The sequence below is a fragment of the Podarcis vaucheri genome, assembly GCF_965113315.1.
Source record: "Podarcis vaucheri genome assembly, chromosome: 1".
In the NCBI taxonomy this organism is placed as follows: domain Eukaryota; kingdom Metazoa; phylum Chordata; class Lepidosauria; order Squamata; family Lacertidae; genus Podarcis; species Podarcis vaucheri.
In genome coordinates, this window is record NC_138759.1 from 88888251 (window position 1) to 88914193 (window position 25943).

The following is a 25943-nucleotide window of genomic DNA, read 5'->3' on the forward strand; positions in this document are numbered from 1 at the left end:
CGGGCGCGCGAGGCTTGCAGGCATTCGCCCCATAAGACGCACCCCGATTTCCCCTTCATTTTTGGAGGTGGAAAAGTGCGTCTTATGGGGCGAAAAATACGGTAATATTTTTGTACAGAAAACATTTTCAGTCAGTGAGCAAACAAACAAACAAACAAACAAACAAACAAATATCCCTTTATGGAACAATTACCAAGGGGGATGAGATACTGTGCTAAAAGAACTGTGTTAAGAATATGCTGTACTTTCATAGTTTGATAATAGGCACAATATTTCTTTTTTAAAAACCCCACATTTCCTGTGTTCTCTTTCCCAAGAAAAAATGGCCCATGTAAACATCGCCCGTCTCCTAAGTAAGTACAAAAAAAAATTTGCCAGATCTATCTACATGAAGAGAACATAACTGGTGCTCTGTAAAATGTTGAACTTTCAGGAGGGGTATTGCGAGAGAATAGCTGAGGACAATTTCAATTTTAAATGTTTTAAGGTTTTGGTGCATGTTTAAATGTTGTAACTTCTAATATTGATTTAGACAAAACAACAAAATTGTGTTTGATGGGGATCTTGCTATTTACATGTTTCAAATGTAAAGGCTGGGTCCCTACAGATGTAACTGGAAAAAAGGACCTGCCTGAGTGAGAATGACTGGCTCTTAATGTTGGCAGATATACTAGAAACAGAGCTGACGCCACCTTTTCCATCTCCTTCCATTATTCGGAAAGGATGTCTACTTCTTGAATTTTTTTTAGAACACTTGCAGATTTATCTGAATTAACGTTTGTTTGATACCTTATTCAAGGTTTGATTCAAATATAACAATGCGCAGGCATGAGCCATCGGTTTGTACAGTCACACCTACCTTTCTCACCTCCTCCCCCTCCTGAGGGAGGAGAGGAGATGCTAAGTTTCTAGCTGCAATAAACAGTAGCTTCCCACTTTTGACCATAGTTTTCAGTTACATCTGAATCAAGCCAGTGCATCTTCTTCCACAGCCATTAGCTGTTCCTCCACACAGAAGTCTACATATTTGGACGCACCTTTTAAACTCATTGTTTTCAATAATAGGGGGAAAAACTTTATTTGGTCTCATTTTTTGTAAATTTACTATCAATTGATTCAATTATTTATTGGCTGAGCTTTCGTCTCTAAAACCAAAAATTTAAATTCAGAGAAGTCTGTTATAAAGTTTAACTCCTGCCTTCTTCTTTTTTCTTTTTTAAGGATACATTTGATCCAAAATGTCACATTCTGGAGGTTTTCCACCACTTCCCACTTTGCAGAGTCGCCAGCTCTGTGCTGGGTGTGGAAATGCTAGCGGTTTCAGTTCCTACTCCCTGCAGCACTCCTAACACCCTTTGGGAAGCAGTGTACCTCAGGACTGAGCCTCTGCCCTGGACACAGCAGTAGTCATCATGCACCCCTCTGGGCAGGGCACGCCCCCAGCAACTTCCAAAAACAGTTTCCGCAAACCCCAGCGTCATTCTCTGGGTCTTTATTCTTCTGCTGGAATAGTTTAGACGTGGTTGCGAAAGGGGCTTGGCTTGTCGGATGACCGAAACGACCTGCAGGGCGGGCGCTCCGCTGAAAAGGGGGCAAAGAACTCCGCAGCAAAGGTGACCACGTCATCAGGCTTGCGAAGGAGCAGCAGCTGTAAGAAATCTGCCAACAGTGCACGGAGCTCTGGGTGGCGACGCACATAGGTGGCATGGCTTGCTTGCAGCTCCTCCTGAAGGGAGGAAACCAAACCCCCGTTAGAGGAGGGTCTCTCAGGTTGTTGCTCTATCCAGTTTGGTGCCAAGTACTTCAGGTAGAACTATATATATTTGGAGGCCCACTAATTGACCCTTGGCAAGAGCTGGCACATTTTAAGGGCGTAGGCAAGACTCTAGCTGCCACACAACTCACCTTTCTGTCTAAGAACTGGGAATACAGCTGCACATCCTCTTCCCAATCCAGCGGGATTTTCTCGAAGACTGGACGAGGGTCTGGTTCATCTGGGAAGAGGTGGAAATTGAAGCAGAGTTAGAAACATGGGAATTAGAGATTGATGTCCATCACATACTAGAAATCCATGGCTCTTAAAAATAAATAGTGCAATTAAATTTCAATCCATGCCCAAATGAAAGAGAATGCATTTCTGCATTTTGCCCAAGTTAGTTGATTCACTCCCAGATGCTGTCCCCAGTAGAGGCCAGCACAGATTCTGGGCCTCTCCAGACTGGTGTTTTGTTGTGGGTGTATCCTGCAACACGTTCTTGACACAATAATAGTGTGTTAATGGTGGATTTAGTCTACTTTAGTTTGCTTTGAGATACTTCCCCAATTAAGGGACGCGAGTGGCGCTGTGGGTTCAACCACAGAGCCTAGGACTTGTTGATCAGGAGGTTGGCGGTTCGAATCCCCGCAACGGGGTGAGCTCCCATTGTTCGGTCCTAGCTCCTGCCAGCCTAGCAGTTCGAAAGCACGTCAAAGTGCAAGTAAATAAATAGGTACCACTCTAGCGGGAAGGTAAACAGCGTTTCTGTGTGCTGCTCTGGTTCACCAGAAGCAGCTTAGTCATGCTGGCCACATGACCCAGAAGCTGTCTGCGGACAAACACTGGCTCCCTCGTCCTATAGAGCGAGATGAGCGTGCAACCCCAGAGTCGGTCACAACTGGACCTAATGGTCAGGGGTCCCTTTATCTTTACTTACTTCCCCAATTGCAATCATATTTTTGCTTTCCAAAGGGGCAATAGCACAACAGAACTGAAACAAAAATTAACTAGAACATTTGTAGTATAAAAAAGGTTAGAAACTTCAGCAGGAGGTTATGGGAGATACACTGCATGGAAATGAAGCAGCGTGACCACCCCAAAAACTTTTGCAGGCACTAACAGTATGGAAAGCTGATGTGACCACCTCAATTGCAAATGATCACAAATGTCCAATGAAGAAAGGATGTCTGGAGGGGGTTCAACTACCAAATGCCCCAATTGCCTCTGGTGACCATTCCCAACCGCTGACGGGGTGGAGGGAGGGAAATTTCACAGACTCCTGCCTTTTACCTGTGTCGATCAGAATGGGCATCTGAAGGATCACCATGGTGGCCGGGGATCCAACCTGGACACGGCGAGATAAATGCCTGGGTGGAGGAGGCAAGAAGGAAAACTAGCCAGCTGGACCCTCCCATATTTTCCTGGGAACTGTAAGAGATAGGCAGGAGCCCTGCAGGACTGTAGCTGCATGCGACTCTGGTGCCTTCATGATGTGTTGTGAATGGATCATCATGAGGCATGCCAGGCCTAGGAATGGGAAGTTCTCCTGCCATTACCAATGTGTTTCTTTTAGTTAATCAACTGACAAATGTATCTTGGTGGATACCGAAGATGCAAACATCTTCTGTATCCTCTTCTCCTCCCCACATTTTGCACGTCATTTTGCATACGGAATGCAACTGATTTGTTTCATTTATGGTTCTTAGGGTGGAATAAGGGAGGGAGAGATGGGGAATTTAGTACACACAACCTGTGTGTTGTACTCAATGTATTTGTAATAATAATAATAATAGGGTTTTTTAAAGCACTGGCATTCAAAGGAAACCAGGCTGCGCTAGGAAACCTACAGTAAGAATGCTGTCAATAAGACTGTCAGAAGCTATTCTAGGTCAGAGGGAGGGAGCCATGTTGCCTGCAAGGAAGGGCTGGGCACAAGCGATTGCACTGGAGCCTGCTTACCCATCCGACAGGAAGTAGAACTGCCAGCACAGGGGGACCTCGTCCATGGAGTGCACAACTCTCTCAATGACAAACACCTCCACCTCCTCTTTGCCCACTTTCTGCTTCTGGATGCCCAGGGAACTCTGGGAAGCGAAGTGAAGAACGAGAAAGGTGAGTTAAAACGGTGCTGCTGGTGAGGCAGCAAAGCCTTGTTCTCTCCTGCCAGCATATAGTTAACTTTAGACAGTCAGCTGGCCTACATGTTTTGGTCAAATCTTCACGTGGAAATCTTTGCCAATCTACCAAGGGCTGGGCCTACGTAGCTGGATAGGTCAGCACAATATATGCTGTAACACTGGTCTACGGCCCTTCCTGACACAAACTTCCTCATGCATTGCCAACACCTGCAGGGGGCCCCACTAAGACACACTCACATAGGTGCAGGGGCAGATGTGCTGGTCAATGCCAAATGCGAGGAAAATGGCATCCTGTGGTACGGCTTGCCTCCTGGCCATCACCCGCATCACCAGGAAGTTGGCAGACTCTGAGACTAGACCATGAAGCTGTGCACGTTTGTAAGAAAATGTGTCAACGTGGATCTCTTCCTGTGAGAGAGAATAGAGGAAAGACATTTTCACCAAATCCAAGACAACAACAGGTCATTCTGGGGAAATCATTTTGGGACTTATAGATGCCACTCCTTAGTGCTTCAAGACAGGCTTAGCCATTCGTGGGACAAGAATGGGAAACCGTGATCTTGCTGCCCTTTGTCATCTGACTGTTATGAGGGCTTGTGCAGCATAGTGGTGAAGACTATGAGTTGGGAAGTCCTCAGTTCAAATCAGATCCCAGCTGCAAATTCACTAGGTGGCATTTGGTACTAAGCATGACTCCTTTGGCCTCAGACCAGCTCATATCTGCAACATGAGGACAATGCTGTTCTTCTTAGTGGGCTGGTGTAAGTACTGTGAGAATGAAGGTGGAGGGTTTGGAAATGTGCAATAGAAATGTTCCGGGACATGATCTGAAGGCACATGCTCAGGAGATCTGGGTCTGTTTGGTGTCTGGAGATCACCTGCCTTGAATTCCATCATGGAAGAAAGAAGGGGTATGTCAGGGAACTGACATCGGAGCAGAGGGGAGAGGCGGTGCTTCCCGATTCTGCAGAAGAAGGAACGAGTAAGGGTAGAGAGAGAACGTCATCTGGGGAAGAATGTCCAGGTGACACCAGGAAGAAGGGAGAGGGAGAAAGCATTTCGGAGGATAGGCTCCGAGACTCTGGCACTGAAGGCAGTGAAGAGAGTGGAGGGGCACCACTGGGCACGTCCACTCTGCGCAGAAGGGTTACGCGCAGAGAGCTGAGGCGAAGGTTGTCCGTCAAGGAGCTTTTATGCTGGAGGAAATTTAGGAGACGCCCACTCACGGATTCGTCAAGCGACTGAGCAGCAGCAGCACCCAGGCTGCTCAGTCAGGGAAAGACACAACCAACCCCTAAGCAGTTTGGAACAGCTAGAGGTTTACACACAAGCAACCCCAATTCCCGTGACAGGGTATAAAGGTAATACATAAATATAGTATGCCATATTGCTGTTTGTCTATTTAGAATACTTAACAGGGTGCAAATTGCTTTACAAGCCTTGCAACAAGGCTGGACTCCAAGGTAGTTAGACTACAAAATAGTGGAAAGTAACAGTCTCATAGTCTGTTAATCCCTGATGACAACCAGTGAAACAAGTTATTATAGATAACATTCAAGGACAGTAGCTAGGAATGCTTGAGGGATACAGTATTTGTGAAACTAAGTATGAACTAACCAGAGTCAGACCTTCCAGTGCTGTGAATAATCCGCACCACAGGGACATTGTGTTATTTCTGTTCCTGAACCAAGATTTGAATGTAATCTTTATTTCAGGATCTTTTGTAAACTGCTTATAAAGTGGGAAATAAATATTCTAAATGAATAAGTAATGTGTGAGTCAGAACTCACTTCTTGATTGTTCCCATGTAGTTCTCATTCAACAACAGCCACAATCAAAATGCATTTTAAAACACGTTATTTCAAGAGAAAATGCAGTTAGAAACTTGTATTTTGAGGGAGGGGGGATGTTTAAAAATAAGTATTACGTAAAATAAAATTTTGGTTGTGTGGATTTAATAGGGATATCACACTGGAATGAACTTACAGGTGAACAGACATGAAAGTTACATGGATTTGAATTACTAGTGTGATTATTTCCCTTAACCTAGAGAGGGAGGGAGTTGGGCTTGACTTTCCAAATCCTTTAAGAAGGATCAGAATTTACTCACATCTCTTTCCACCACAGTTTTGGTCACAAAAAGCTGGTCTTGGCGTCTCACCACATGGGTCCTGGTTTCCACTGGGTGCTCTCTGAACTGTAGAAAAGAGTTAAGTACCACAAGATGATACATCCATGCCAGACAGATGAACTTAAAATTTTTTTTTTTTACTCAGGAGTACTTATGTCTAAGCCCTTTGTCCCTCTAGTGCAGAGGTGGGGAATCTCTGGCCCAAGGCCTAATTATGGGTCCCAGTTTGGCCTGCAAGACCAGTTCCCAAAAGCAAATCAGGATGAAGGCTTATTCTGATTTAAAGTGTTGCTTTAAATCCCAGTCCCCACAGGGGGAAGGTGGACTGACAACTGCATTTCCAACAGCCTGTTTTTGAATGGGCTGGATATTCCACTGATTTCAAAGCGACCTAAAGGTAAGGTTACCAGATTTTTTTCAATGAAGCCGGGGACACTTTTCAACTTTCTACTAAATAGACGGATTTTGTCAGGGAACAGATTTGTAAATCCGGGGTCTGTCCCTGGGAAATGGGGACGTCGGGTAACCTTAACCTAAGGCCAACTATCCTAGTAAGTTTACCCAGGAGAGCAGAAAATGGAGATCATGAAGGAAACCTGCAAAAGGGGGGCGGGACTGAAAAGATTTCCCCTACCCCCATGCTTCAATGTGAAGAGGAGAAATCTTGTCAGGAATACAGATGTTTAGAACAAACTTAGTTGGTCTCTAAGGTGCTACTGGAGAATTTCCTTATTTATTCATTTCAGGTGTTTAGATGTTATCTTGCATCCAGGTAGCCATGGTGAAGGGGACACAAACAAGATATTTACCCTCACACTTTCCTTTGTGTGCTGCTCCACAGTTTCCAATTTCTTTGTTACATATCCTGATAAAGAAATAGATAAAGGTTTAAAAAATAAACGTTAAAGGTTATGCCACCTAAACACTCCCTGTAAGCCCAGGTCGCCTCTTTATTACCCTTGGAAATACTCCAGTTTTTACCAAGAGTTCCTGAAGCTGCCTACCTACTCTCGGAATTTTCCTGAAGTTGTGTCTGATAGCTGCTAGAAACCACTGTGACGGCTGCCAAACTTACTGTGACTGGGTTGATTCCACACTAGCTGTTTTCTCTGGAATGGATATCATTCGTTCACTCTGTTTTTATGCAGGATCCAGATGATTTCTCTTCCAAAATGTTGCATTCCGGTGTTTTCTGTGCTGTCAGCCCAACCTAATTTGTGTCATTTCTTTGTTTGCTTAAGATGCAATTGTAACACTACTCTGTCCAATGCCATGAAATGGCAAAGCACTACTGACCCATCTCGGGGAAGAGTGGTCTGTTTTTGGCTTTTCTTCATTCTCTGCCTAGTTGCTTTTCCAGCGAGACAAGCAGCTCAACTGAGGTGTTTGAAGGAGAGCAGAAGGTTCTAAGCATCAGCCTTGTACTAACTCTCAGATCCAGGCAAAACATATTTACACAAGAAAAGCAGAATGACTAGTATTGTGCATGAACTACTTAAATCTCATTCGTTTCACTGGGTTTTAGGCAGCCTACCAAAACACATGATTGCTTGGGGGAGTGGGTGTGAATGCACAAATAATACTCCATGGCTTTTAGTCAACATATACCAGCTGCATTAAGAAGATAAAATAAAAATTAAACGCATATTGTTAGCGACAAGGGAATAGCTGGGAGAAGGAACAGCAGTGTGGTGTAGTGGTTAGAGTGCCTGGGAAACTGGGGTTCTGATCCCCATTTAGCTGTGAAGCATGCAGAGTGACCTCGGGCCAGCCACTGTCTCTGAGCCTAACGTACCTCACACGGTTGCTGTGATGATAAAATGGGAAGAGGGAAGACCATGTATGCCACCTTGAGCTCCTTCAAGGGAAGGTGGGAAAGAAATGTACTAAATAAGTACATCACAAAATTAGGAGGTCTTTGCTGATTGAAGGCTGCAATTCTGAACAAGTTTCATAGCCCATGAATCCCATTAAATGAAGTGGGAATAATTTTAAACATAGTAGAGTCTTGCTTATAGTACGGTTGCCATATTTCAAAAAGTGAAAATCCGGACAGAAAAGTTGTTTAGCTTTTCGGCAAAATCTCAAAAGAATAAATAAAAATGAAGTTTTGGAGCTGTTTTTAAGGAAAATCACACAAAACGACACTGCTGACATGGGTTGCCATATGCCCAGATTTTCCTGGACGCTTCAGCAGATTCCGCCATGACACTGCTTCCGACAGCCAATCGCCGGTTATGTCCGGGAAATTCCGGACGTATGACAACCTTAGCTTATAGGAACAGGAATTGTAGGGCCTTATTGGGGATACAGCAGAATATTAAGTGCTATGTCCACACTGTGTGGCTGGAACCTTGCTCAACTTTTTCTTTCCTTGGGTCTAAAACAGTTATCAGACTAAGGAAGTGTAGCACTAGGAACCAAAAAATGCCTATATTCACTTGCTACAAATACTCTATGGTTAAATCTCTTCTTCTCATGCTATAGCTCCATCTCTGCATCCATAGTTTCAAGGTCCCATATCACCAGTTGTATAATCTGAGGCCTGAAGGCTGTTATTTGGACACAGGAGTAGTCCGACTCTCTCCCTTCTCCATAACACCACCCTCCTCCTGCCAAATTATCACAGTGAAGTTACCTGTAATGGATGTTGTGCAAGGGATGCCATCAATGGTCCCCTTGCTGCTGGCACGGACCAGGTACAGGTCTTCTTCGTCCCAGTCGTCTGGTGAATAGCTGGTCTCCTCCACTGAGATGGTGAATGTCCCTGTAGTCTCTCCGCTCTCTGAGATGGCAACCAGTGATTCCCCAAAAATGCAGTACTTTATCTCTTTCAGTTCTGTAAGATGAGAGAGTAGAACATTATCATTTGGGGGAAACAGAGAGAGAAAAGCCTGTTTCCACACAGAATGGGAAAATATTCCCCAAGAACAGAAACCAGTTGTTGGTGGTGGATGCAGAGTATTTTGGCGACAAGGGTAGATCCAACCCTAAAACCCATGAGCAGAGACCTAATATCAAACCATGTTCTATATGGAAGTGTTTAACTGAAAAGCTGAAGGAATGAGTCCACTAAGTTTGGAGTCATCTGGGTCACATTGACCTCCTTTCTCCCTGGCTTCTTCCCAAGGCCTGCCAGTTGCTTGCCTGTGATTTGCCTGGTGTTTTGTCCATGATTCATTACAGCATTTAAAAGGATGGTCAGTCAGGGAAAGGCGTGGGGAAAATGGGCTGCATTCCAGTTTAATAAACAATAGATCCTCTCCTGCCACCCTGAACATTCCCATATTGTCTGAGGCTGAGGACACATTCCAGTGAGGGAAAAGCTCTCAAAGAGGGTGCAGTCCAGGGCTGGTGAGACATGTGGCCTGGAGAGGGGGGAAAGGGCTCTGGGAAAAGTCCTGAGGGTCAGACAGAGAAGCCTGCATTTGGCCCTGAAGTTTCCCCATCCCAGCCCTGGGACATACCATCTTGCAAATCAATCTGGCAAAGCCTTGTACCAGGTATAAAAGGTGGCTCACAAAATTGGCTGTTGAAGATAGGAAACTTGGTTTTGCGTTAGGAATTAGCATCAAACCTGTTGATACAATCATGCCCATGCTGACCAATAGTGTTCCTTAATGGTTTGGAACTGAGGAAACTAGACATGACATTACACTGAGAATATTCCTATTCCATTTCATTTTTTAATAATAGCAGGTGCAGGGGGACCCTCCCATTTTCATTGAGACTGCAGCATGCAGGCAAGGGATCTTTTACTCCCCCCTATTGAAATCCCAATGAAAATGCCCCCAGTGTGGAGTGGGGAAATTCATTAGAAAGCAGCTGGGTGGCAGGATGAGGTGGCAGGTTTAAACTTCCTCTATGTCTGCTGCAATACCAATACCCCCGCCCCTCAGTGCCTGCTATGAAGAAAAAGAAAAAAGGTTTTCCCAGTGGTGCTTTTAGTGTCAGACTACTTTGGCCCTAAGACTCCTATATCTTCAAAGGTTGATAGTGAAAAAGCTCCTGGCTGTCAGCACCCCTCCCTTACATGGGGGAGAACAGGGTAGAAGAGCCTCCTCCCTCCTCAAAAGGGGCACCCACCAATGAGCGAGAGGAATTCCACTGCCCCTTTGTTGGCAGCTGGGACTTTCGGTATTGGCACCTCCTTCGCCACCTCGTCTGAGGTCTTCTTTTGCATTGTGGAGAAATGAGGACTTAAAGCCTTGGAACAGGTGGGTGTAGAAGAGGACACTTCCCAGAGATCCGCTGTGAGGAAATCTGGAAGAAGAAGGGGGGGGGAGGATATGGATGATGAAAGCAGACTGGATGCAAACCCTGCCTGCAATACATTAGCTGGAGTGGACATAGCTCTAGCCACATACGGTGTGAGATAAGGGGAATAGTCCCAGCCTGCCATACTGTTTGAATTTATTTTGACAATATATACAAGGGGGAGTCACAGTGAAGAATTCAGCATGAAACCAACACCAGAAAGAACTGAGCTAACGTGTCCAAGACATGGGGATCTGCCATTTGCCCATTCAGGTGCTGTGAGCCCACCACCCCACAGGACATCGCTGACCAAAAGACCACTCGTGACGACACTGTATGGTTTGAATTTAGGCCACAATGTTATTGATTACAGCTGTAAGGAGTTTGGTGAAGGCACTGGGTTGTAACCGACCTCAACCAACCTGTCTGCTGGATTATCAACCAAGGGGTCGAACCAATGTTGAGGAGACCCTATGGCTTGCATCAAATCGGTGCTACTCCACAAGGAGTACTATGGCCCTAGCCCCTTGCATGGGCATCCAGACCAAAGCACCTCCCCATGGACCGCCTTAACAGGATTGCCATATTCCCTCGGAGGCAATGCACATTTCCCATTATTCCCACCAACCTCCCAGGCTATAAACACTACAAACTTTTTGAAAATGAAAACTAGGAATCAGGACCAGCTAATGGGCCCTGCATGTCTAAAAGTCAGATATCCAGGCAAAGCGATGGCTCTTGTTGTGCTGTGCTTCGTGCCATCTCCTTGGTGGGTGCTAAGATGGATCTCTATGGTCAAGCTTTTTGCAGGCTCTTCCCAGAGAATAGTAGGAAGGATGAGGGCCGCCTTCCCTCTTCCCATGGAACTCTGAGAAAGGTAGTCCTTCAAAGGGTCTGTAACAGAGAATTCTCACCAAGCTACAATTTTCAGGATTCTTTAGGGGAAGCCTGTTCTGCACAAGTAAGGAATCAGTCTTGCAATGGGGCAGTCCCTATGCTGCAACTCCCTGCACACTGGTATTTGGCAGACACCTTTGCTGTATTGTTTGTAGCGCCTTCTAAAATGTTTTTGCTTAGGCAAGCCTAAGCCAGATAGGTAGGGTCAGCATTTTAATTGGTAATTCCCTTTTATATTTCATAACATATATTTTTAACCGGTGATTTTATAAATACTTTTTAATGGATCAACTCATTTTTAACTTCTGAGGATTTTAATGTCTATCTTATGTTTTATGCAAACCATCTACAGTACAGGTTTTGATGATTAAGTGGTAGACAAAATTTAAAATTTAAAAATAAATAAATGGCACTTAAATTGAGATAAGGTATGTGCTTTCTCTGTCTTTTTCTCATTAAAACTGCCTCCTTTTATTTTATTGGATGGCTCCCAGCCCGGCAATCAATTAATCAATAAAGCATTTGAATAAATTTGGGAGAATATTGGCTGCAAAGACCCCCTATTTCCTTCCACTCACTTGTCCTCCGTCCTTCTGTACAGCATCCTGATGTAGCAACAAAGCCCCTCCACCCTCATCAATGAATGCCTCAAATGCTAACCCCAGTTGCATCCATCCCAGTTATTTCCTCCCCACCCATGCAGCTTCCCAGGATGGGGATAAATTTAGAGAAATGAGTGGAAGTCAGCTTCATGTTAGACCTGAAGCCTCCCACTGTAGACTCACTGCGTTTTTTTCCTGTCCTTCCACAGTGAGGTTGCAATGTATTCACTGGTTTCCGCAGCAACAGCCTTCCTCCCCGCCTCTTAAAGTGACAGAATGAGTTGGTAGCATTGAGAGAAGCTTTTCACAGGATTCTAGCATGCACGGAATTGTAACAGGGAAGAACACAAAGGGAGAGGAGGGCATGAGCTGGGAATTAGGAACAGGTGATCAGAATATAAAAGGTATAGTCGTGGAGTTCTGTTTTCAATGGTCTGCGCAACCAAACAAGGCACATCCTTTGCACAATATTCTCATACTTCCTGATCCAATGACAGTATAATGACTGCATGTAATGACTGAGGTGGAATAATAGCTTGGCAACAGGAAAGACCTTGCTGAAAATTGATTCCAAATGTTGCTTCAGAAAAGCAAAATTAAATTAGTTTTACACACCCACACCCACACACCCACACCCCAGACTGTGGGTTACGGATAGCCTTGCTGCTGTTCTCCATTTATTGCTGGCTAAGTACCTCTGCATTGGGGTCACACAATTAGTGAATTCAAAGCCACCAAAGGAATACCTTAACAAGGAAGCTCACAAAATACCGTGGGCCTGTTCTGTTACTGTAGTAGAAAAATGGTGCAATGGTGCAAATGGTACCCCTGGCATGCATGTAGTCACATTCCATAAAGCCATCACAGTAGCAAAGGACTCAACATCTGATGGCGTTTGTGTCTTAGTTGAATCAAACAAAATCTTATGGCTACAAAATCTTATGGGGGAAATATCACATTTTCCTAAGTGCAAAACATGGCACTTTTGAGGACTTAGGACATTCAGAGTCCCAGCCACAGATGTTACACAAGAATATATCATACAGAGAAGTTCTAAGTAGAAGAGTAACTCATCACTGTGACTAATGAAAGAGTTCTATGAATAAACTGGCTCTTCTTTGGGAGTAGGACACTTCAGTGATGAACTTTTAACAGCATCATGTCCGTCTCTCTGTCATCTTAAACATTTTTTTTCAATGGTTAACAAATCTGGCTTTTCTTGCAACATTATTCAATGCTAACCCAGTATTTTAGGGGAGCGGGTGGCCCTGTGATCTAAATCACTGGGCCCCTTGGGCTTGCTGATGCGAAGGTGGTTCAAATCCATACAACGGGGTGAGCTCCTGTTGCTCTGTTCCAGCTTCTGCAAACCTAGCAGTTCGAAAGCATGCTAGTGCAAGTAGATAAATAGATACAGCTACGGTGGGAAGGTAAATGGCGTTTCTCTGCACTCTGGCACTCGTCATGGTGTCTTGTTGATTTAGTCATGCTGGCCACATGACCTGGAAAGCTGTCTGTGGACAAATGCCAGCTCCCTTGGCCTGAGAAATGAGCGCCGCAACCCCATAGTCGCATTTTACTGGACAACAGTCCAGAGGTCCTTTACCTTTACCGTTTACCTAATCCAGTATTGTAAACTTTTTCAGAATTTCAGTTCATCCTTATGAATGGAAAGTTATTAGGGCCAATGCAAGAGAACTAGTATCCTATTTTAAAAAATGGTACAGCTGGAGGATACTTCTAGCATTACACAGATAGTTAATATATATAAACAGCTGGTTGTTATACATACTGTTTGTTAAGTTAGTTTAGATGCAGTTGGTGGGAGAAAGTTGTCCTGAAACATCAGACGCTGCATCCCCACATGGACATTTCTACATCCATCTTTATATATTCAGTCTCCTTTTTTCCATACCTGTACTTTCCTTTCCTTTCTGTCTCTCCATCTTTTATTCTTTATGTTGTGTCCACTATGTCCCAAAGCAAAAATCTACCGGTAACTACAGTCAGTTCAACCATGTCCTCTCTGCCTTCAGGCAAGATTGGATTATTACCAACACTGCAAGTTAAGCACATGCCTGGAGGCACCTTGGTTAAATGAGGGAGGAAGAAGCCCTAAGCTTTCAGTAAAATGATAGCTCTTTTGTTGATTTAGGGTATTCAGCTACATTTTATTCAGAGCAGACCCACTGAAATGAATGGACCTATTTATTAAGTGCCTATTTATTAACTGTCAACGTTTCCCTTTTTTAAAGGGAAATTCCCTTATTCCAAATAGGATTTCCCTTTAAAAAAGGGGAAAGTTGACAGCTATGAATGGGTCTACTCTGCTCAACACCACTCAGTAAGGGCAATCCTAGATACATCTACCCAGAAGTAACTTGCAAGAGACAGGGCAAAAGACTGCATTCCTCAACCCCTCCCCCAGCTTCAAACAGATGCACATGACAGATTCCCATACTGAAGTTGCATGCAGGCCCTACATTTCAAGCACAAAGAATTTTGCAAACTGTAGTTTACCCCGGACAGAACTACATCTTTAGCAAACTACTGCTCCCAGGGCTCTTTGGGGGGAACTTGTGTGCTTTAAATGTATGGCGTGTCATTAATTCACTCCATCCTCCTGAAAACAGAAATATGAGATTGCCGGGGCTCAGCTGGCACTGTCAAGATTATGAGCAGCTGTCAGGATGAATGTGGGTCATTGCAGAGATGGAGTTGGCCTGGAGTATGCGTATGCAATGGTGAGGGGAGAGAAGGAACTGAGTGATGAAACGTTTAAGGAAGCAAATGTTAAATCTATCTGTTTTGTCCCTCACTCATTTACAGAGATGCAGAAAGGCACCACGCTAGTTAAGGCACTGCACTGCTCTAAATATATTGTGCACAGCTTTAAAGGCAGTGTTCTAGGTGTCAGCAATGCCAAACCCTACTAGAGATCCTTAATTGTCTGATGTCTTGTGCGGCTGTCACTAAACTCTAAAACCATCTTCATGATATTGGTGTTGCCATAGAAACAGACAGGCTTCCCAAGGGGGGAGGGGAGCACAGAGTAGATTATAAGGGCGACAACAAAATAGAACGAAAGCAAATGAAGCTGAAAAATGGGATGTGAGCCGCAGATGAAGGTGATCTTGATGAAGCATCTTTTGAGAATAAGCATAAAAGCTTGCAAGTATTTATTGGGCAAACCATTCATTAAGCCTGACTACTCCCTCCTGCTCTGTGCATATTTATTTCGACCTTGTGCATCTTCCCTGAGATATCAGCGAACACCAGCATACGGGCGAGTCCCGCCTTTGCAGAGAGCTCTGAGCAAATGATGTCAGGATACATCATTCGTAGAAGCAAATTCTGCTCACAGTTGGCACTGGAGATTCTGCATCACAAAAAACAAATCCAACAGCATAAGTTGCATTAAAAATGAATAAAAATGGTGTGTACGCAGTTTGTTCATTCGTGGAGACAGAAACAAACTTTATTGCCACTGTACTGCTGCACCATCTGGTGGCTCAGGCTAGTACAACAGTCAAGGAATGAGATGGATATTTCTTAATATGCCTGGAAGAATTTCTGTAATTCTGGTTCTTTTGATTTGCCATTTTCCTCAATAAGCAAACAAAGAAGTGCTTTTAGATGTGCCTGAGAGTCAATCCTACAATCAGGCAAGGTGAGATGTCCCCGTTCTGTGCTTATATTGTCTCCTTCCTCTGCCCAGCCTACTTTGTAAGAATCTGAAAGGATCTGTCTTCTATGAAAGCCTTTCCAAACCTGGCCCTCTCCACCTGATTAGGACTACACTCATCAGCTCCAGCCAGCATGACCTATTGACTGTGCAGAGTGGGGCTGATGAGAATTGCAGAAGAAACAGGTGGAGGGCACCCAGTTAGGAAGGCTGGGGTCAGTCTCTAAGCCAGTGAGCTGTGAGCCAGCAGCATGGAGATTGAGATAAATGCAAAACAGGTGAGAGATCAGCAAAGGAAGGGGGAGGGGGAGGTAGAAACAACTGGGTATCATTAGCATAGATATTATTGGTAGTACTGAAAGACTAAGTAAGAGGAACTAATGGATAAAGATAAATAATGAAAAGGAAAAAAGATAATCCAGTGATCTCCAGGATGATGAAATAATATGAAAAATAGTATTGGATAGATAAGCATGTCACAATCATATGAATATCAAGTTCAAGATAATTGTAGCAAACCATTCAATTCTTGGCATGCTCATGGCATTTAGTGATCCTTTATATATATATATAAATAAGCTTGAATTTATACACAAACAATTCTTTAGAGGCTGAGTTCGCCTCTATGGTTATACCCAAGTGAATGAATGCGCATACAGCACCTTAAAAATAAAATAAAAAGATACCGGTAAAAAACCACAATCACCCAAGGTTACTCTTCTCTCCAGAGCAATGCTCTGCCATTTGGTGAGTTTGTTTTTGTTTTGTTTTTTTTTAAAGTCTACTAACTGAGCTGTCCCTGTCCATAAATTGATTAATTATTGCTATGCATCAAGTACATTAAGGGCTTCCATCAGAAAGTAAATATATGCTTCAACACTTGGATAGGCGGAAGTAAGTATGGCTTCCCTTGGTTATGGAAGTTGTCCTCATGGGTGTAGCCAGGATTTATGTTGGGGGGCAGGGCAGGACACCCACCTGTCATCATCCTCTGTCTGGCTCTGTCTAGCAGATTAAGGATTACCGGTAGATGTCTCAACAACAGTTATTTTAAATTAATTTCTTTTGACTCCAAATGCTCTGAAAAATATGTCAAAATTTTTCTACAATTTCTATTTTAGTTAAGTATTTTTTATTTACTTGATTTAGGGGGGCAGCTGCCCCCCCCGGCTATGTCCATGGTCATCCTTACAGTAGACATGTGGCTGTAGACTGCATACATTGTTTTAAATGTGCATTTTATATTTGGCTTCCTTTAGTAATGTTGTCATTTGAAATGCTTACAATAACTTTGTTGTTGTTGACTTTGCTGCTTTAAGTGTGCATTCTGTGGTTGACCTCCTTTGCAATTCTTTATTTTAAAATCTTTAAGATAATATTTTTGTTTCCTGTTAATTATGTTGCTTTGAATGTATACTTTATATTTGACTTTCTTCTGTAATGTTTTCCTCAGGATTGTTTTGTTTGATGCTTTAGCGTAGGTTGAAAACCACTTTGAGATTTTTTTCTTAAAAATATAAAGCTGTATGGAAATGAAAATAATAATAATAATAACAATAATGTATGCAACAGTCTTGGGAAGTAAAGGACTTCAAAAACCTAGCTATTTTACTTTAGCGTAAATACCGTTCAGAGGGCATTACTGTTCTGCAAACGTGCACCGTGGCTCAGAATTAGTGCAATGTTTAAACTCACAGGTGTTTGCAAAAACAGCAACAAACCTCTTTTTAAAAATGAAGTGGTGCAGCAGAAAGCAGTGTCCTAACAAGTGCAATCCTGTTTACTCAGAAGTAAGGTTTGTTCTATTCAATGGGCTTAACTCTCAGGTAAGTATGCATAGACTTGCAGCCTAAGTTATCAATGCATCATATTTACTGGGTAAACTCTGTTTTACATGCTCAAAAATGAGAAGGAAATTTGATGCTATTGACTCTAATCAGTAGGTGCCACAGTGCACACACTGCCTTTCGAAACTAAAACAAACACACTTGTGTGGAGTCAGGGAACTGTAGGAAAATATTACATTGCTCTTTGTGCACCAGGGAAATGCGACTGACTTCTTTACAGGGGAGGAAAGCCCCAACATTAAAGAGGCTGGGGCAGTCGGTTCAACTTGTCTTTTCAAATATAATCAGCTGTTTTTATAAGCCTTGTCTGATTTGGCTGCACTTTTCATTGTTTTATGATACAGCTGTTCTGTGTTCTTAATTGCGGGTATATTGCAGTTATCTTGGGGAAGAAGGGATTCTCCAACCTGACGTCCTCCAGTTATTGTTTGACCACAGCTTCCATCTTTCTTGGCCATTAAGCCACGCTGGCAGTGATTGGTGGGAGCAGTGGCCCAATACATCTGGAGAAAACAACAGGTTGAAAGCAGGTCAAGGCTGCACATTTATGATGTAATAGGGCAGGATTATAAAGAGACACAGGGAGAGAAAAAAGTTTACTTAATCCAGTTTCGCTGTTGTGGAAATGAACCAGATTTGTCATCATATTTTTGCGTTTTTATACTGTGATTCTTGAAGGTTGGTATATAAATTTAATAAAATTATTGTTAATACTAATACCAATGCTTTTTTCGGGGGGAAATGCAGGGGTACACATACTCCTAAACATACTGTGAATCTCTGTACTTTTGTCCATTTTCTGTCTTTATTCTTCTTGATTTGAACTAAAAAATGGTGATTTTCTAATACTATTATCTCAACACATTTACAAAGACACACACGCACACGCACACACACACACACACACCATAATGCAATTAATGGTTCTTGTTTTTGTATCTGTTTAGAAACCAATGAAAAAATGTTTTGTTTTGAAATCCCGATGCCTTGGGCCTCTTTATTTACCAGTGCCCTACGCGTCCCGCTAGGGTACCACCGCTGGCATTTACGGACAGATTCCTCAGGGGGCACTGCATCCAAAGCCGCGCAGGAAGCGGCTCCGGCTCCGGGCCAGACGGCGCTCCGAGGGGGCGGGCCCGGCTGCGTGCTTGGCGCTGGAGGTGGGAGGGCTGTTTTAAAGGCAGGGGCGGGGGGCGGGTCCGATGCTTGCCGCGCTCCCTCCGCAGAGCATGGCTTGGCTGGGCTGGCTGCTGCGGATCCGAGCGCTGCTTGCAACCTTCGCCGCTTCTTCTTGCAGGGCCCTGAGCGGCGCTTTCCATCGGTGCGTGGCCAGGCAGCGCTTTCCCCGAATGCCCATGGCTCTGGCGGGTCCCCTCCTGTTCCGTATCGGGTGAGTTTGGAGACCCGGAGAGGACTCTGCGGCTGGATCCTTCTGATCCGAGGACGAGGAGATCATTTCTCTGATCCGACGGGTGCTGCAAATGGGGAAGTCTTGCCGAGGTTACTAGGGGGAGGCCTGGTGTTTTTTTAAGGGGTCCTAACGGTTGTATTGTAGCAGAAGGAGATGTCTAGACCAAAGGTTGCATGCGGGGGGGGCATCGGGTTGGGGGGATCTGTTTGTCTGCTTAGATCTTGCTTTATAATGGAGTGGGAAGAGGATCTGTTAAGATGGGGCGGGGGGAAAGAGCGGGTATGTGCGCGCGCGCGCCGCGCGCTCCTAGATATAACGATGAATTTTGCAAGTGGAATGTCAATGTGATTTGGTGGCGATGTTAACGGGCAGCGAGAGTTATGCGGTTTTTAAGATAAGGCAGGTTGCTTTTGGTACGAAGGGAAGCCGGGCTGTACGGATCCGGAGCGGCGTCTGTCGGTTTGGGGGACTAGATAGAACAGTCGTGGACCAAAGTGCCATTAGCCCAGGTATAAGAGTGTAGTGTGTCAAGGAATTTCCTGCGCGATTCTGCGGGAGGTTAATGAAGAGAAGCTTTGAAGCACTAGAGTTAAAAGTCCCGTCGAGAGGCGGCGCGTATTTGCATTGGCTGTAGGAGAAGCGTGGATCGGTGCCTGCCTCTCTGGAACCCGGTAAATTAATTGGTTTTGGAAGAGAGAGATTTCAGTTGCATGCATTTCATCAGAGGAATATCTACGGAGCCTTAATATGCATGCATGCACGTGTGCACTAAGAAATCGCCCTGCAGAAATATATACTGTATTGAAATTGGCGAGAGTGTGCGGAAGGTAGATTTGAGATCTACTGGTAGATCTCTGTGATTTGCAGTAGATTGACTATAGCAGCAACAACAAAAATGTTTTTCCCACCCAAATTGGACTGCTGAAGTGAAGAAAGCTAGCCAGGGGTGGACTTTGTGTGTGAAAGGACTGTGAACAGAGTTCACTTCTGGAACAGAAAACAAATGCTTTGGCTGAGAATGTTCTCTGAGGGGCCTTTTTAATTCTAATGGGGCAGATCCAAATGTGCACATGCAATGCACATTTAAATAGCATGACTTCCCTCAAGGAATTCTGGGAACTTTAGTTGATGGGGCAACTATAGTTTCCAATATTCTTTGGGGGAAATAATGTGCTGCAAATGTGCACTGTATGTACTTTAAACATGTACTGTAGATCTCCCTAAGGTATATCTTTTGCACCTGGGTTTAGCAGGTAAATCTTGGAGCACTATTTAAAAAGCAGAGCCTTACTTAGTGACGCCAGGGGTTGAACTTTGCTTCAGGATGAGAACAGAAATCGTGCTCCGGCGGCGCGGCAGCAGCAGGAGGCCCCATTAGCTAAAGTGGTGCTTCAGGTTAAGAACAGTTTCAGGTTAAGAACGGACCTCCGGAACAAATTAAGTACTTAACTTGAGGTACCACTGTAAACAATGATCTGACTTTTAGAAGACATCTGAAGTCAGCTCTGTTTAGGGATGTTTTTAATGGTTGATGTTTTATCACTTTGTTATTATTATGAATAATATTCTGTTGGGAGCTGCCCAGAGTGACTGGGGTATAAATAATAAATTATTATTATTATTATTATTATTATTATTATTATTATTATTTTATTATTATTATTATGGATTCTTGCTAATATGAGCTGACATCCCCTCCTTTCTGCTACATTGGCAATAAACTTTTTTTTTAATGGAACAATAAGTAGTTTGGATAACTGGTTTTCAGGGATTACATCTAAGATTACTTTGGGGGTGGACAGAAGCAGTTGCATCTATGCATGTTGGGGATTGGGGAATAGCCGTAGCTCAGTGGTAGAGCATCTGCTTTTCATTCAGAAGCTCTTAGGTTCAATCCCTGGTAGCTCCAGGTAGGTCTGGGGTTGTCCCCCCATCTAAAACCCAGGAGAGCTGCTGGCAGTCGTCGTAAACAAAATTGAGCTAGATGGGTCAGTGGTCCAACTTGGAATGGCACCTTCCTCGATTCCCAAAGAATGTCTGAGTTCTGCGAAGTTCTGATCACTTACCTTTAGCTTGCTACAGAGCACTTAATGGACCGTGAAGTTTTTCTTTTGTTCTGCATCCTAGTAGATAAAAATGAACAGAGCCTTCCACTGCCACAGCTGCATTTTGCCTGCTTTTCTTGGGAATGGTCAGCTGTTTGCAACATCTGACATGTGTGTGATATCCAGAAAGCTCCCTGCTGTTCACAAGAGAATGACAGTGGCTGTAGCTTTCTGGGCCCATACAATGCTTGACATGAATGCATATCCCACACCTTCTGGAGATTCCCATTCATTCGCTATTGGAAATGCTCTGCCTGTGTTTGTGTGTGTGTGTGTGTGTGTGTATGTGTATTCATTCTTTACAAATCTTTCCATGCTGCCAAATATGGAGTTATAGAATGGGCCAGAAACTGCAGTCTGTAGGAAGAGAAAGGGTGAGGAAGAGAAAGTACCCTTTCTCTTTCTCCTTAACCAGAAAGGTAGGAAGAGAGAGCCCATAGGCAGAAGGAAAGACTCTTTAGGTTGCTTGAGGAAAAGAACCATGTGCTTTTAGAAACAGAAAGAAGAAAAGGCTTGCAACATCCACCATGTGGGAGATGACTGTAACACAGGAAAAAGAGGCTTTCCCTTTTCCTATATCTAATAGGAGGTCTTCCAAGTCCTACACTGCTTAGATATGCTGGTTGAGTCCCCATCTCTTCACAATTTTTAAATGTACACCAGGGGTGGAGAACCTGGTTCCTTCTGATTGTTGTTGGACTCCCAGCTCCCAGCATGGTGATGGTCAAGGGATGACAGATGTTGTTGTCCAGCAATATGTGGAGGCCACAGGTTCTTCAGCCCTGATGTACTCGGTGCTAAAAGGTTCTTGCACTGTGAGCAGTGGCGTAGCAAGGTCAGGTGGTACCCAGTGCAGAAAATTTCTTGTCACCCCCCCCCCTTGAAATTATTAAAAGAAGGAAAAATAAGATACTTGAGGATCGTGGCAAGCAAGCAGCAGAGTATTATAGCCACGCAGATTTCTTTGAAGAGATCTGACATATTTCTTAACTGCATCAAAGGCTGTTGGCCCATCCATCTCAATGGTGTCTACAGCTAGCAGCTGCTACCCGGTGTTTCAGATGGAGGTGCTTCCACGCCCTACTTGGTAGAGTCTGGGATTGGTGTCAGGGGCTGTTTGCATGCAGTGCATGTGCTCTGCCACTGAACAACAGCCCTTCCCCTTAGATACTTCCTCATCCATATCCAAATTTGGCACCCTCTCAAAGGAGATGATTTTACTAAAAGTGTTTGAGGGGTTGGTGATGTGTGACTCGGTAGTAACGGAACAGAGGTCAGCCCTGGAACATGTAAGGAAAAGGCGTTGTGAATATGAGAATGCCATCTGCTGAATGGGGATGGCAGAATGCTTCTGGAAAGAAGATTTAATTCCAGGCAAGGACTTTCTCGCTTCTGGCTTCCTACCTCCTCCTGTACTGATTCAAGTAAATGTGAAGTACCTTTTGTGAACCAGAAAAAAGATGCTATCATTAAGGGACACTTGAATTGTGCTGTGGTGACATATGCATGTCTCACAGAACTGATGCACCTAACTCTTTGTTGTTGCATCAAAACTCTGAAGCTAGCTGCTAAAATGTTATTGTGAAGGCTCTGTTAAAATCTTGGACCTGCAATCAAAATATCTCATACGAACATAGGAAACTGCCTTACACAGAGTCGGACCAGAAGTGCATATTGCTCAGTATTGCCTGCACAGACTTGCAGCAGCTCTCCAGGGTTTCAGACAGGAAGTCTATCCCAGCCCTTCTTAGAAAAGCCAGGGAATGTATGTGCAAAGTAGATGTTCTACCATTGAGCTGTGGCTCTTCCCTTTTCACAATAAGGTACCATTTTTTGTGCAAGTAGCAGGTACTTCAGAAAATAAATAATTCCACAGGCATCTAGAAATGTAATGCTCTGCCCGGGTGATCAGTTATCAGAAGTATAAGTGAGATCTGCAACAAAATGTTGCGGTATGGGGTGGTGGTGTTTAGGTTTCCATTCACTTTACTCCTCACCTGCAAATTTGTACTTATGCAAATCTTGAGGTTCCTCCAAGCTGGCTGATGCCTTTCTCTATTTTGTGTGTTGTGTGGGTGGCTTTGGCTGCCTAAGCAATTATACCCTCAGTTTTCACATCATAATAGTAGGAATGATGCATATATCACTTTTCCTTTGACCACTTCATGGTATCTTAGTAATCTTTATGATGCTATAAGGCAGGACAATGTTATTAATACTTGTACTACAAGTATTAAGGGGAGCTTAAGACTGTGATGGGCTTATCTTGGCATTCTTCCAACAAAAACTTACATTTTGGGGGTGAGGGGATCACTGGAGCTAGAGTAAGTGGTAATGTGTATGCAACCTTGATTTTATTTAAAAATCAAAACCCAATCTGTTGCATTCCAGAGACAAAGCATAAATAAACCCCTTGGAAGAAGGTTTGCTCCCAGGCAGTATAGGATTGTAGTAAAAAACAGGAGGTCACATGATTATGACTATTTAATTAGATTTAACTCAAAAGTTTGCATTAAAGTTAGCTAGACTTGCATCTTCCTTGATGTAATTGTGCACAACCCTGCTAATGAATTTCTCAAATGCAATGCTTTCATTTTCAGCCAATTCTCAAATGCCTGGCAGTTCTAGTTCTTCATTTCATACACTAATTAGTTTATTCACATGATCAGGCAGAAGGCATGACCTTTCAGAACATAGCATTCTATTCAGCGATGACAAAGAGTGCTGAACTATATGGTGCTTGTGTTGGGAAATTGCCAGATAAGAAGTCCTACTTGGTTCATTCCGGGAAGCACAGCACTAAGACAGAATCAGAATGTCCCCCCCCCCACCCCAACTGGAAAAAAGACACTGCTGCATCTGACAGGTGGATTTGGGAATTTCCTGCTGCTGTAAAGAGATGCCAACTGGAAAGCCTTGGCCTTGCACATTAATGCAATGAATTATATGGAGTGGCAGGACAGGTTGTGCCTGCCTGCTCTTAAAGGAGGGTGTGTGCACATGTGGCCCTAGGGACATTCACACAGGCCTACAACCTGACTTCTTCAGTAGTGGGGATCAGTGTAATAAAGCCTGGTCTTGAGCCACTATAATAGATGCCTGCTCATTTCTGAACCTGCCCAGCAGCTGAGATCATCACCAGTGAACCTACTTGGGATGCCCCTTACTTTAGAGAGAACCAGTGGTGTAGTGGTCCAGGAGGGTTGCATAGGTCCAAAGACCTATTACTGTTTCTGCAGCAGAGTCCCTGCCTCCATCACCCTATCAGCATGATAGGAGAGAAGATATTGGAGCACGCCAAATCATTTCCCAAGCATAGGCACAGAAAATAGTAGATCTAGCTGATCATGGAGACTTGCACGCCATTGCTTGTTACGGTGCTTGTTTATTACGATTGTACAATGAGAAGATCATTGTATAATCTTTCAGGGTTGTGACTGTCATAAAGGGACCCTGTGGTTCTGTCACTAAACTACTAGAGGAAAGACTTTTGTCACTGTCCCCTTACTTGTAGAACTTCCTCCAAGAGATCATCTCCTTGCCATCTTTGTTTAAGAACCAGGTGAGGCCTATCTTGTTTACTGGGGCTTTTGCTGAATTAAATTGTTCTTGTTGAACTTTTACTTCTGGTTTTTCTTTTGGGCTAGGGTTGGTCAGCCAACTGCTGAGTCACTGCTCCTTTTATTGGTCTCTTTGCCTTCTGGCATGCTTTTGGAATTCACCTCTTGCTTGATTTATTTCTTTTTGATTATGCTGGTGTCGTTAGGAGGCTTTATTAAGCTGCCTTGGATGCCAGCTTAGGGCAGTAAAAGTGGTATACAATTCCTCTCCACCCCAGTAAATCAATCATTCAACAGGTGACTATTTACACAAGCATGTTCTTGATTGCGGCCAAATAATGAGCTGTCATTTGATTGGTGACTCAAGCCTACTTAATTTAATTATAAATATGCTGCATGATGGGAAAGCATAGAAGTACTCTAGACACCAGGTATTATCTGAGCAGGCTTGGGATGAAGATGTTGTTATACACTTCACAACAGTGAGAAGTCCTAGGAATGACACCCCGGAGGAAAAAAGTTTTCCCAAGCAGTTTTATCAAGAAGCATTGGGTTAAGCGTTCCTCAAAAAGCCTTAGGAACCATTTTTTATTTGTATGGTTGCTTTTCCTCATTTTCCTCTTTAGCAAAGTTTCCCCAATCATGTTTATGCCACAGAAGAAAATAGACAGGTATTTGCATGTTTTCTGCTGTGGAGCAGATTGCAACTTATGGGGGATGAGGGTGGCTGGGGAATTTAGACTGGAGAAAATCAGTGTTCTGGGATGGAGTGTTAAATCCCACTTAGAATCATAGAATAGAATCATAGAATCATAGAGTTGGAAGAGACCACAAGGGCCATCGAGTCCAACCCCCTGCCAAGCAGGAAACACCATCAGAGCACTCCTGACATATGGTTGTCAAGCCTCTGCTTAAAGACCTCCAAGGAAGGAGACTCCACCACACTCCTTGGCAGCAAATTCCACTGTCGAACAGCTCTTACTGTCAGGAAGTTCTTCCTAATGTTTAGGTGGAATCTTCTTTCTTGTGGTTTGGATCCATTGCTCCGTGTCCACTTCTCTGGAGCAGCAAAAAACAACCTTTCTCCCTCCTCTATGTGACATCCTTTTATATATTTGAACATGGCTATCATATCACCCCTTAACCTCCTCTTCTCCAGGCTAAACATGCCCAGCTCCCTTAGCTGTTCCTCATAAGGCAATCCAATTTGGGTAGGGTAGCCAGATTTGAGAGGACGGTTCCTATCCCTTTGTGTGTAGTAGAGGAAATGTAAGCACGTTGTAGCTTCTACACCTGCTGAAATTTCCCTCTTCTATAGAACTCTTAAAAGTGCAGAAGTCCTGTCCTCTCTTTTCTCCCCTTACTCTGGCCATTCAAAATATTTGCAGCCCTCTGGGTGCTTTTAGGTTACAATTAAAACAGCCAGGGATCCAACTGCAGATGGTTTGTGTCCTTGTTTCAGTCCTGACAAAGCCCTGAAAATCAGTCTTTCCTTGTAGTTGATAACATTCTGGATTTTGCAACTTTGCTCCATGGCATAGTTTTTTTTAATCT

General features: G+C 43.8%; 2 protein-coding genes and 1 long non-coding RNA gene across 6 annotated transcripts in view; 1 reads left to right on the forward strand and 2 right to left on the reverse strand.

Annotated features, from left to right (window-relative positions):
- Window positions 1-1476: 1476 nt before the first annotated feature.
- Window positions 1477-12111, reverse strand: CATIP (ciliogenesis associated TTC17 interacting protein). 2 transcript variants are annotated; one of them, XM_082229144.1, is made up of 10 exons: window positions 11965-12111; window positions 10112-10288; window positions 8664-8864; window positions 6835-6890; window positions 6005-6091; window positions 4132-4302; window positions 3716-3840; window positions 3047-3123; window positions 1906-1994; window positions 1477-1726 (listed from the first exon to the last, which is right to left on the reverse strand). In XM_082229144.1, exons 2-10 carry the CDS (start codon window positions 10206-10208, stop codon window positions 1514-1516), a joined length of 1116 nt encoding a protein of 371 aa, XP_082085270.1. In that variant the 5' UTR covers window positions 10209-10288; window positions 11965-12111; the 3' UTR covers window positions 1477-1513. The 2 variants fall into 2 exon arrangements, with proteins under 2 accessions (XP_082085270.1, XP_082085271.1); XM_082229145.1 differs by lacking the exon at window positions 11965-12111 and adding an exon at window positions 11758-11958.
- Window positions 12112-15119: 3008 nt separating this feature from the next.
- LOC309535801 lies at window positions 15120-23281 on the reverse strand. Its single transcript, XR_014221404.1, has 3 exons — window positions 22827-23281; window positions 17721-17816; window positions 15120-15160 (listed from the first exon to the last, which is right to left on the reverse strand). It is a non-coding gene; the product is annotated as an uncharacterized lncRNA (long non-coding RNA).
- The window catches only part of LOC309535786 (putative hydrolase PNKD), a 34456-nt gene continuing 26485 nt past the window's right edge, over window positions 17973-25943 (forward strand). Inside the window, exons 1-2 of one of the 3 annotated variants that reach the window (XM_082229168.1) lie at window positions 17973-17991; window positions 18611-18703. In XM_082229168.1, the coding sequence (XP_082085294.1) occupies window positions 18663-18703 (41 nt within the window). In that variant the 5' untranslated portion in view covers window positions 17973-17991; window positions 18611-18662. Of the gene's footprint in view, window positions 17992-18480; window positions 18704-19067; window positions 19124-25943 lie in introns of those variants that run through there. The other 2 variants (XM_082229166.1, XM_082229169.1) reach the window with 2 other exon arrangements.